This window comes from Anthonomus grandis, chromosome 22 (genome assembly GCF_022605725.1).
Source record: "Anthonomus grandis grandis chromosome 22, icAntGran1.3, whole genome shotgun sequence".
In the NCBI taxonomy this organism is placed as follows: domain Eukaryota; kingdom Metazoa; phylum Arthropoda; class Insecta; order Coleoptera; family Curculionidae; genus Anthonomus; species Anthonomus grandis.
In genome coordinates this window covers 25,890,158-25,903,045 of record NC_065567.1, presented here as the reverse complement: position 1 = coordinate 25,903,045, position 12,888 = coordinate 25,890,158, and the positions used below count along the sequence as shown (strand labels likewise).

The following is a 12,888-nucleotide window of genomic DNA, read 5'->3' as shown; positions in this document are numbered from 1 at the left end:
GAACTCATATTGTCGTGTCTTTAATATTCGTTTAAATTCAGTTTAGGGTATTTCTTTTATTTGTACTGTTTTTTTATGTATCACCTATTATTTCTTATTTTGGCTTTGTTACTGTTTTTTATTAGTTATATCTATCAGGTTCAGAACAGAAATGGTACAATAGATAAGGAATCGCGAATAGGGCAAATAACCAATTTGTGTCATCAGCTTAAGTACTATATAATTATAAGTCAAATCGGAGACTGCTTTCATATTATTTTTTACCATCTTTTCAATACGACTAGTTTTTTCAGCTTTAAGTAGCTATCATAAATTTAAAACATTAATTGGTTTAGTAAATATTTTTTTCTTAAATATGGTCCTGTGCTTTTAATTAAATTTTCTGGGACTTTAAGATCCCTAAATGAAAAGTTGTGGCAATAAATGAATTTAAAAAAAAAATACATGAATATTTGTCTTAGCCATTGCTTTTGCCATAAGTCTATCTATCTCTTATGAAAATTACTAAAATAAAAAATTAATTAAAAAATTTTTTTTTTCATCAAAAACTGACTCGTTTTACTGAATTTACCAAAGTTACTCAAACCTTAAATTAGCTTTATATAAATTTTTGTAATGAAATTATTATATGTAGAAAGAAATGTTTTATTCCAGACAGTTTGTGTCAATAAATATTAATTTTTTACCAGAAAACTGAAATCAGTTGACGATTTTTAAATAAGACTTCAGCTGCCTGGAAGGATGTTTTTAATGCCTCAGTACCTATTAATTTTTTTACAGGCAAATCAGTTAATTCTTATTCATTATTCCAGGTAGTTGACTATTTTTAAATAAGGCTTCGACTGCCTTGAAGAATCTTTTCAACGTATTATCCTATAAATAGTTCAAGGCAATCGATGTCATTAGTTATTTTTTATGGGCTGCAGAAATAAATTTTTATTCATTATTCCAGGCAATTGATCTTATTTTTTATCTTAGGCAGTTTTTATAGGCAGTTGAAATTAATTTGTATTCCTTATTCTAAACAATCGAGAATTTAAAAAAAAATAAAAATTTGCAAAAAAAACAGATCAGTGCATTTTTTAGGTAACTGCCTGGAATAATATATTCATTGTCTTATTCCAGGTAGTTAATATTATTACTTATTTTTTATAGACAGTAGAAATTATGTTTTATTCCTTATTCCAGGCAATTGATGTCATTATTAATTTTTCTCCTAGAAAGTTGAAATTATTTTTTATTTCTTATTTCAGACAGTTAACAATTTTAAAATAAATATTTCAACTGCTTGGAAAAATGTCTTATCCCAGATTTATTATTTATAGGCAATTTTTATTTATTATTCCAGGCAGCGGATGCCATTATTCATATATTTTTTTTCAACCAATTGAAATTATTTTTCATTTCTTATTTCAGAATTTTGCCAATGTCTTATTCCAGACTTATTTTTTAAAGGAAATTGAAATTAGTTTTATTATTTCAGGCAGCGGAATAAAAATCATTTTGACTGCCTATAAATAATAAATCTAAGATAAGATATTAAAAAAAATTTTCCACGCAGTTGAAGCCGTATTTAAAAATCCTTAAATACCTAAAATAACACATAAAAAATAATTTCAAGTGCCTAAAGAGAAAATAAATAATGACGTCAGTTGCCTGGAATAATGAATAAAAATTACTGCCATAGGGGTAATTATAATAAATAAAAATTCAATTGCCTATAAAAAATTATTTTAAGATAAAATATTAACAGCATTTTTACTTATTGTTCATGTTTCTTTTTATATTGATTTTTCGTTAAAACCTAATTTAAAAATCAAAAATAATAAATTAATTTCAACTTGAAAAAATAAATAAATAATGACATCAACTGCCTGGAATAATGAATAAAGATTAATTTCACTTGCTCATAAAAAATAAATAATTAAATCAACTGTCTGGGATAAAACAATAAAAACAATTTTCAAGGCAGTTAATGTCATTATTGATTTCTAAGAATTTAATATATTTTTTTTATTTCTTATTTCAGGCAGTTGACGATCTTAAAATAGGACTTTAATTGCCTGGAAGAATTTATTTAATGTCTTATCCCAGGCGGTTGATGCCGTTATTATTTTTTTTCCAGGCACTTGAAATTATTTTTTAGATCTTATTTCAGGTGGTTGACGATTTTAAAATAAGTGCTTGGAATAATGAATAAAAATTAATTTTCGCTGCCTATAAAAACTGCGTAATGACATCAGCTGTTTGAAATAAGAAATAAAAAATTATTGTAATTTTTTGAAAAGACATTATTAATGACAATAATTGCCTGGAATAATGAATAAAATTAATTTCAACTTGGAAAAAAATTGCAAATCTTCATCATATATTTAAGTCAATTTAGTTATTTGTCAAGTGCCTCAAATAAATAAAATAATTGTTTTTATTCAGGCAGTTGAATAACGTCTATTTTAGTCCAGGGAGTTCAGCAATTTTTGGGAGAAAAATTTCATCGCAATTAATTCATTATTCATTTTTTCCATGCCCTTATTTTTTGTTAAAGGGGAAATTATTTTTTACTTCTTATTTCAGGTGGTTGACGATTTTAAAATAAGTGCTTGGAATAATGAATAAAATTAATATCAACTTGGAAAAAATGAAAATCTTCATCATGTAGTTGAGTAAATTTATTTATTAATCAAGTGCCTCGAATTAATAAAATAATTATTTTTATTTAGGCAGTTGAATAACGTCTATTTTAGTCCAGGGAGTTCAGCAATTTTTGGGAGAAAAATTTCATCGCAATTAATTCATTATTCATTTTTTCCATGCCCTTATTTTTTGTTAAAGGGGAAATTATTTTTTACTTCTTATTTCAGGTGGTTGACGATTTTAAAATAAGTGCTTGGAATAATGAATAAAATTAATTTCAACTTGGAAAAAATGAAAATCTTCATCATGTAGTTGAGTAAATTTATTTATTAATCAAGTGCCTCGAATTAATAAAATAATTATTTTTATTCAGGCAGTTGAATAACGTCTATTTTAGTCCAGGCAGTTGAGCAATTTTTGGGAGGAAAACTTCAAGGCAATTAAATCATTATTCAATTTTTTCCATGCCCTTATTTTTTGTTAAAGGGGAAATTATTTTTTATTTTTTATTTCAGGCAGTTAAATTAAAATTATAATATCAACTGCCTGTAGATAATGAGTCTGGAATAAAAATATTAAAAGTTTAAAATTAATATTAAAAATTATCAACTCCCTAAAATAAAGAATAATTGCAACTTTCTGAAAAAAAAATAGTAATAACATCAATTGCCTGAAATAAGAAATAAACATGAATTTCAAGTGCCTATATAGAAACAGCCTGGGTTAAAACATTGAAAATATTCTTCCAGGCATCATTATTAACTTTATTTTAGGAATTTTTTATTTATTATTCCAGGCAGTTGACGACTTTCAAATAATGTTTTCAAAATCTCAGACTAATTTTTGTGACAGTTGAAATAAAGTGTTATTCAATAATAATGGTATTAATGGTATAATACAAAGTGGTACAATATCAGGTTTTATTATAAAACCAGTCTTTTTTTGGAAAATTTAATAAAAAGTTTTAGTGCGTTTGCAAGGTTCTAAACAACAATTAGTGCATTGTTTGGTACTTTTCGACCCCTATGTTTTATTTAATTATTAAACTCAATAAAACTTCCAATTTCATTAAAGAAAATCGAAGATTATCTCTGTTACGGTTTCACTGAATAAGCCCAAAATAAACACAATGATTTTTCCATTTCATTCTTACTGACAACCCCCGTGACGAACCCGTTCCATAATTAAAACGTGCATTATCAAATTCAACCCTTAAGCATTTAATCCCAAATATAACAACAAACCCGGAACGGTTTACGTTGTATTCAAGTTAATAGCGAATAGTAACCATTTCAAACCCAATAACGTTCAATTATGTTTCCGCGCCTTAAATTGACCTAAAATTGTGATTCGAATTAACTAAACTCAAACAGTGAACGATGATTTCTTTATTCAGATCACGTATCCGTCGGTAGTTTATTCGACTGGCGAATGAGAAACGTTCGCGTCAATAATATGATACTTGCTCACATTAAAATCGATAATCGTTACGGTTTTTGGTCACAAATTTTAGGGTTCAATTTAAATCAAAGACACTCGCGCTAACGAGAGACAAATTATATTTATAAACGCACCCACACCCCCTCACTAGAATTTAATTATTAAAATCGATACGACAACCCTGAAATATTGTTTGATACTGTGGCTGGATAAATCACATTATTGTCAATGACTGTTGAGGTTTATGTGTTAAAGCAAGTGTGTTTTATTGAAGCATAATAAGAACGTGCCTGTTTGCAAATATACTGGAAATGTTTTGTTAAATTTTAAAATTAATGACTGGTTTCATACAGAATTTTGATATTGCACAACGGGTGAGAAAAGGAGCCTGGATTGGAATGAAACATGAAAAGAAATGGAAAAATTATTCTAGACAGTTGAAAAATAATTGCTTGGAAATACATCGAATTTAAATAAATGTATAAAACGCAACCCTTAAAAAATCACTACCATCTACATTTAATTTATGCCTAATATTCGATGAAACTGTAACGAGTAAGTAAGCGTATTTAATATAACATTAACAACCATAATTCATAATTGAGATCCTGCTTATATGAAGCCTTATGAATTATATATGAAACCATAGATTTATGAGCGGGCTCTATAATTAATGATTGATCAAAAAATTTATTTAAATGGCTATCGTATCCACTTAAATTATGCATAATTAGATGAAAAAATTATTCCAGGCAGTTTGATAAATGTAAAATAATTACGTGAAAGTGCATCAAATTAAAACCCTTAGAAAATGACTACGATCTATATTTAATTTATGCCTAATATTTTATGAAACACGATAAACGACAGCCAGTAAGTGTTTCCAAATAAGACGTTTAATACAAATCAAACAACATTAATTCATAATTTAGATCCCCTTTATAGAAAGCCTTATGAATTAAAAATGAAATATAGATTTCTAAGCAGAAAACATGTTTTCTATTAAAATGGTTATCGTCTACATTTAAATTATGCATAATTAGATCCTAAAAAAAATATAAGTGTTAATATTTTATGTTACCTAAAACGTACCTTATCGGACTATCAAATCTTGAAGAATATAAATTTTCTTTTCGTGTTTCGGTCTAGTTAAAACAATGGGGCGTATCAGGGGTGGGTTTTGGCTTGCATATAATTACTCATGGTTATTTGATAACAACCGTTCACTTTATTGAGTTATCAGGCAAAACTGGCATCGTTTTGGAAAAGATTAGGCGAAATAGGTCACCAAGCATGTAAATCTCTTTTAAAGGGAGAAAAGAAATGGAGGAAAGTCTTTTCGTGCATTTCGAACATTAAAAACCGCCATGTATAAGAAAAGGGATGCGATAAGGGAACCTGCGCATTATGGTGTAAAAAAAATAACAGTTTTTTTTAGGGGTAATACATTTTTGGGGAAAACGATATTTTATGGTTTTATTTTAAATGGAAAACGCTTTAGTTGAGAGTTGTCTTGCATGTCTGGTTTTTCATTAATTAATTTATATATTAAGAGAGCAAATTAAAATATTTTTAAATTAAACATCTTATTATTCGAAAATATTTTATATTTTTCTTAAAAGGCATTTTTTTCTCAATTATTTTCTGCAAAAAAAAACGTTTTTTATTAAAACTACTCTAGCCCCCCCCACCCACCCCACACAACTTACCAGTAAGAAATTGTTTTCAAAAATCATTGTTTTCCAAAATAATACGCATTAATAACAACTAGTTTCGTCATTAATATCTAATCGAAAAACACAGTTTGTTTATTTAAATTTGATATAATTATATATACGTATATTATTAAATATTTAATATAAAAACAGTGTTATTAGATATGATATTATGGACGAAAAATGGTGATTTTTCAAAAGAAATTTCTTACTGGGCACAAGTTTGGGGTGGGTGGGGGGGGTAAGGGTTTTGTTGATGAAAAACAATGTTTTTCAGAAAAAATGTATTCAATATTTAAATTAATAACATTGTTCATTTATATTTGATATAATTTTATATACAAATATTTAGTAGAAAAACAGCGTTATTAGATTGGATAATATGGACAAAAAAAAAGTGTAAACGTATATTCTACAGTTTAATAAATATATCTTCACCATATAATATGGTTGATAAATATACCAAAACCAAAAATTTAATAAAAACTCGTCAATATTTAAAAATGACTTTAAGAAATTTAAAAAAAAATTGTGAATTAATACAAGTTTTCTGGGAGAAAAATTTTATATTTGTATGGTGAATTTAGCGTAATTCCAAAAAATTGAAAATTTTATCACAATCCTAAAAAATAAAAAAATTACATTTTATACAATTTTTTTTTATAAAAATTTTTCTTAAATTTTTTATAAATTACCGTGATTCTTAAGAAATTTAATAACATTGACCGCGGCATTTTTAGTTACCCATTGACCTATAAACTCCACTGCAAGAATGGACTACTTCTCCAACTAATAACATTATTTTTTTTTCTGACCCCATCGCAGGCCAAGATCAAGTCAAGGTCGCGTCGGAGGTCAAGTCAAGATGACGTTCAAGAGACATCGAAAGTGAAGACAAGATGACGTCCAAAATACGTGAAAGGTCTAATCAAGGTCACGTCCAAGACACATCGACGGTTAAGTCAAGATCACTTCCAGGACACGTTAGAGGTCAAGTCAAGGCGAAGTTGAAGGTGAAGTTCGAGACACATGATAGTTATATTCCCATTCCATTCTTAGAATAAGTATTCAAAAGTTGGGTTGTACAGGGTCTTTCCCCATATATTGATCCTCCCCCTACAGGGGTAATGCGCAAAGTTAAAAAAAAAAATTAATACAAAACTTTTGGGGTTTTACTTAAAATTTTTGAATCCGATGTCAGACATTTTTTTTTAGTTTAGAAACGTCAAATTTTTACAGATGATCAGTTTTTTCTTATGGAATACCCTGTATATGACTTCATAGTTAAAAAGAGCCGAATTTTCTGCTTTCAAATATATATAGTTTTACTATGTTTTATTAAACCGTTTCGGAAATATCGGGCTCCAAACTTTAAAAAAATAATATATTGAAGATCTTGGTAGGCGCTGCATTGTTATTGTTTGACATTTATTAAAAAACAAATCATTCAGATGACATTGTCATTTCTTGTTTGTTGACCCATGAATGTTAAAAAATGCCGTACAGTGATGAAGAAAAATGTGACATCGTCCGTATATTTTATAAAAATAATAGTAACGCAAATGCCGCCAGAGAGGAATATCGCCGAACCTTTCCTTTACGTGCTATTCCGGCAAAAAATACCTTTAAAAATATAGAACCAGATCCAGAAGAAGAATTACATATTTTGCTATATTTCGAAGGTAGGTAAGTTTTTACTAATTTTTGAATATATTTAGATCTACGCTATCATGTTCGGGCCTTTGTCTCCCTCAAATTGCCCATTAAAAATGTTGAATTTCTTTTTAGAACACTTTGATCGATCGGCCAAAAAAATGTATTCAACCTTAAAAAAGTATAAATATTTTGCTTATCGAATATTACCTGTTCACACTTTAAGTGTAGAGCAAAGAAATAAACGGGTAGAATTTTGTCAAGAGATGCTAGGGCTAAAAGAAGAAGATAATAACTTTTAAAAAAAAATTTGTAGACCGACCAGTGCACCTTAACAACCGCGGGCATTTACAATCGAAAAAATGTTCGCTTTTGGTCAAGAACAAATCCCTGAATAACAAGGGAAATTAAATTTCAAGTGCGGCAATCTCTACATGTATGGTGCCCCACCGCATAATGTGTTACCCGTTTTGAGATTTTTAAATGAAAGATATAACCTGTGGATTGGACGAACTGGGCCAATTCGTTGGCCACCAAACGGTCCAGACCTGACGCCTCTTGATTCATTTCTGTGGGGTTACCTGCAAAATAAGGTTTACGAACAGAGAACTGAAAATGTCGAGGAGCTCCGCAGAAAAATTATTACCGCGATAGATGATATCAATCAAAATCATAGACAATTTATAAGGAATACAATACACAAAATTGAGCAGGATTATATAAACTGTATTGATAATGGTGGTAGTCATATAGAGCAGTTATAGTTATAATTACGTCTAAATTAAAGTTTAACAATTGTTAAAATAATGTATCCTTGTCAACAAAAAGATGCTAAATATCACCTTAGTAATAATAAATCTTCTGTTTTTATTATTTCTACTCAATTCATTTATCTTAAAAAAAACGCCAAACAATAACAATGCAGCGCTTACCAAGATCTTCAATATATTATTTTTTTAAAGTTTGGAGCCCGATATTTTCGAAACGGTTCAATAAAACATAGTTAAACTATATATATTTGAAATCAGAAAATTCGGCTCTTTTTAACTATGAAGTCATATACAGGGTGTTCCATAAGAAAAAACTGATCATCTGTCAAAATTTAACGTTTCTAAACTAAAAAAAAAATTTTGACATCGGATTCAAAAATTTAAAGTAAAACCCCAAAAGTTTTGTATTAAAATTTTTTTTTTAACTTTTCGCATTACCCTGTAGGGGGGGGGTCAATATATGGGGAAAGACCCTGTACAGGTTGTCCCATTTTGGGTACTTTTGCGGGATATCTCCGTTATTTTTAGAGATAGAGAGTTGCGATTTTCTTAAATTTTTTTTTTAAACTAAAGATGCTGTTAACAACATTTTCATAGTCCTTTTATTTTTTAAGATACAGGGCATTTTAAAAAATTTTTGCATTTTGGGACTCCGGTCATATCTCCGTTATCTTTAAAGTTTTTGAAAAAGTAAAAACTTATTCTTATAGATTTTTTTGCCGTAGAATCCAGTGGTGTAGATATATATTTTTTTTGATCAATAGTTTCTGAGTTATAGTTCAAATTTATGTTTTCTTTAATGGAACATCCTGTATATTTATAGTTCATAATCTTGGCCATTTTTTTACTTTTTTAAAAAAATATATAATAATATGGACTTATTTTCAAAAATACGCAAATAAATAACAATTTTCTAAATTTATAAAATCCCATTTTTATGGGAGGCCATGCCTATTGTTTTTATATATTGTTTTTTATTAAATTAACATGTTTCTTTAAATTAATTGGTAACACTGATTTATGTCTTTTTGTTATCAAGCTTAAGTTGAATTAATATTAGTATATTTTGTATTATTTTATTTTGTAAAATTGGTGGATACCGTTAATAAATAAGTAAATAATTTTATAGGGGTATATACAAGATCAAGTGTATAAAAGACAATGCAATAATCTCATAGAACTTCAAGACGCAATTCATTTAGCATTTTAAAATCTGAGGAGACAAATTATTATTTTAAATGCTATTCAAAGGGTTATAAAGATATTCCAATCTTGTCAGAGAAGATGGTGGTCATTTTGAACATCTCTGGTAAAAATGTTGTTTTGTTATAGTGTTTATTAAATTTATATATTTGTTTTTTATGTTCCTTTATTACAAAAAAAAAGAATGATGCAATTCCCCATTCGTCGTTATTAATTTGTAAATTTTTATTTGTCTATTATTGCTATTCATGACCTACTATTAAATTATGCATTTAATTTAGAAAATTCTTAGTTATTTGCGTATTTTTGAAAATAAGTCCATACTGTTATATATATTTAAAAAGACAAAAAAAAGACCAATTTTATGAAGAGTGATCCATTTAAAAATATATAACTCAGTTATAACTCAGAAACTATTGTAAAAAAAATATATCTACACCACTGGATTCTATGGAAAACAAATCTATAAGAATGAGTTTTTACTTTTACAAAAACTGTAAAATTAACGGAGATACGATGGGGGTCCCAAAATGCAAAAACTTCAAAAATGCACTGTATCTTAAAAAATAAAAGGGCTATGAAAATTTTGTTAACATCATCTTTAGTTTTACGAAAATGTAGCACAGTGTTGCGAAAATCGCAACTCTCTATCTCTAAAAATAACGAAGATATCCCGCAAAAGTACCCAAAATGGACACCCTGTACTTCACGTATATATTTTTTATTTATTTTTATATAAATTTTATAAGACTACTCAAAAAAATTATCTTTCTTCGTAGTGTCCAAGTAGAAGATAGTCCAAGCAAAGTTGGTTGGCAAAATTCAACAATTTTGAGCGCAGAAAAAAATGACAGTTTTCAAAGATTCCTGAGTAAAAAATGTCAAATTTTGACAGGCCAGTGTCATTGAAAAATATTAATTGAGTGAGACACTTGTATGATTATAATAATAATAAAATTTAATAACATAATATTTTGCATTTTTTTTCAAATAACCCTATTCGCTATGTTTTAATCTAAAGATCCGGGATCAAAAAAGCGGGATCCATTTAAAATAAACAGAAAATTCCTTGTTACGGATTATTTTAAGCCACAGGATTCACAGTTATCCCGACGTGCATCAGTGCAAATGAATGCGAGTTTTATATGTATTCATAATTCCGAGCTGTTTTAATATCCCATACTCGGCGTGCCCTACTTTCCTATTTTATAGATACATAAATCTTCATTCGGATACTTTAAGATCCGGTTTCATAAATTCTAATGTCTCTGTCTCCCCTGTTAAAACATCGTAAAAGGGAATTTCCGATTAGGGATATGGTCATTTGTGTTTAAGCCAATCATAGTTGAGCCGAGCTTTTTTTTTGTTAAGGCTAAATTAAAACAAACGACAATAAAATAAAACAAAATTACTGTTTACTAAAGGAGGAAAATGAAAGGCTCTCTAGTCTAGAACTTTCTCAAGTTTTAAATATTCCGAGTTTACGTTTTAAAATAAAAGAGACTAGAAAGCTAATTAAAGAATTCAACTGGCAATTAAATGTCAATACTTTAAAGAGTCGGATCGCGATTTGAATTTTAAAATATCCTATAAAGAAGGATAAATTAAACTGAGCCATCTTTTAATTGTCTTTTGGAATTATTACTTACCATTTAAAACATGAAGTAAAACAGAGGAGGAATCCAGGTTTGAAGGGCTGCACGTGTAATTTCCAGAGTCTTCAGGGTTTGCATAGTAAATAACCAGGGTACTTATGGTTGTCTCGGGAGCTTCTCTTTCTAACTGTATATCTATGGCACTCTTATCGTACTTTAGTACCCTTTGGCCATCGTGGTACCAAAATATATATGCTGGTTCTTCTAGCGCCTGCGTGATCACGCATCTCAGTTCGACTTTGCTGCCCACTTTCACAAATCTATCTGGCTCTCCTACTATTTCTATTTTAGGTACTAAAACAAAAAAGAAAACGGGTTAAACGAGGAAAAAATTTGGCCTAGTTTTTCGGTTTATTAATCGATAGTTTCTAATAATATTAAGAGTAATAGCATATGGCAAGAATTCTGCAAGAAGCATGTTCTGGAAGTTCTTTATGAAAACAGTTGCCAAGATTTGATAAAGTGCTTACTGGCTGAATATATCCTTTATGAACGTTATATATGGCTCCCAACTTCTATCTGCAGGGAAACTTAAAATATTAAATAAGGTTCATTTATAAATGTATTTTATGGAAATGATGGGATTTTTTTGAGGAAAATATTCATCAAAATTTAATGATAATTAATGAAGTTTTATTGAAAGTGAGACTTTATTTTATTTCTAGTTTAATATCTGAATATTGTGTTTTTGTGGCATAGTTTATTCAACTAGAGTGAAAAAGAATAACTTGCCATTCTGTTCTTTACGATCTCACAGACTGGGGATGTAGGAATTGAAATTGAACTTTTTTTTTTTAATCATTGCATTTCTAAATTACGAATTGGTCATAAATTACGTCATTAATTTAATTGCAATGAAAAAATCATTAATTTTTTTTATACCACAGAAGTGGGATTTTAAAGTAAAAATGAAAAAATAAAAAAATTGGGTTTTTTTGAGTAGTTTCTCCTTAAAAGTTAATACGGCCTAAATGTAAATTCCTTAAGGGATTGCGCCACCTTGGATACCGTAAAATGATGCCTAGATTCACAATTTTTTTTCCAAAAAAACACAAAACACTAAAATAAATTTTATTCCGGTATTGATACATTGAAGTCTAAATGGAATTTTTTTTATGTCAATAAATGCAGAAGTGAATGCATTAGAGCCTTTTTAATACACCACTTCTTGAGAAACAGGTACAATTGATTCAGAGTGTAATTTCTTGAATTCTTATCCCATAAGTACTTTATGGGATATTATCTATGACCTGTCAAAGGGATTTGTTCAAATATTGAGGTGCTTTCGAATTACATACTTTTTTGGAGAAAATGCTACATTTATCCTTGTCAAAATTTTCGTGTAAAATAACGTATTATTAATAAACCTATTTTTAGTTTTGCACGGAATTTTTTTTCTAATATCACATTTTGGTATCATAAAAATTTCTTTATTAGTTCCAGAAATTTGAAATTATGAAGTAAGGGATTACCTTGAAGTTCAAACCTCTTCTTCGGACATCACTGCATAAGAAAATTAATATTTCTGAAAATATTGCTTGGGCTATTTTAAACCTTCAATAAAACTTGTACTAAATCCATTTCCTAATATCACACTTTTGGTTTTATAAAAATCCGTTTATTAGTTTGCGAGATTTTGGACTTTGAAGTGAGTGATCACCTTAATGGTCAAACCTCTTCCTCGGAGACCACTGCATAAAAAAATTAATATTTCTGAAAATAGTGTTTGCATTATTTCGGACTTTTGTCAAGACTTGGACTATATTCTTTTCTTAATATAACACTTTTAGTTTAACGGAAATCCCTTGATTAGTTTAT

The 12,888-nt window shown here is 28.4% G+C and overlaps 1 protein-coding gene and 1 long non-coding RNA gene across 4 annotated transcripts in view; one reads left to right on the top strand and one right to left on the bottom strand.

Annotated features, from left to right (window-relative positions):
• Positions 1 to 10,385, top strand: part of LOC126749234 (uncharacterized) — a 38,821-nt gene extending 28,436 nt beyond the window's left edge. For both annotated transcript variants that reach the window (XR_007664939.1, XR_007664938.1), the window contains exons 2-3: positions 6,615 to 6,802; positions 10,195 to 10,385. This is a non-coding gene — a long non-coding RNA (uncharacterized LOC126749234). The remainder of the gene's footprint in view (positions 1 to 6,614; positions 6,803 to 10,194) is intronic.
• The window catches only part of LOC126749229 (hemicentin-2-like), a 432,747-nt gene that overhangs the window by 6,302 nt on the left and 413,557 nt on the right, over positions 1 to 12,888 (bottom strand). For both annotated transcript variants that reach the window (XM_050458926.1, XM_050458925.1), the window contains one exon: positions 11,065 to 11,364. In XM_050458926.1, coding sequence (XP_050314883.1) covers positions 11,065 to 11,364 — 300 coding nt within the window. The remainder of the gene's footprint in view (positions 1 to 11,064; positions 11,365 to 12,888) is intronic.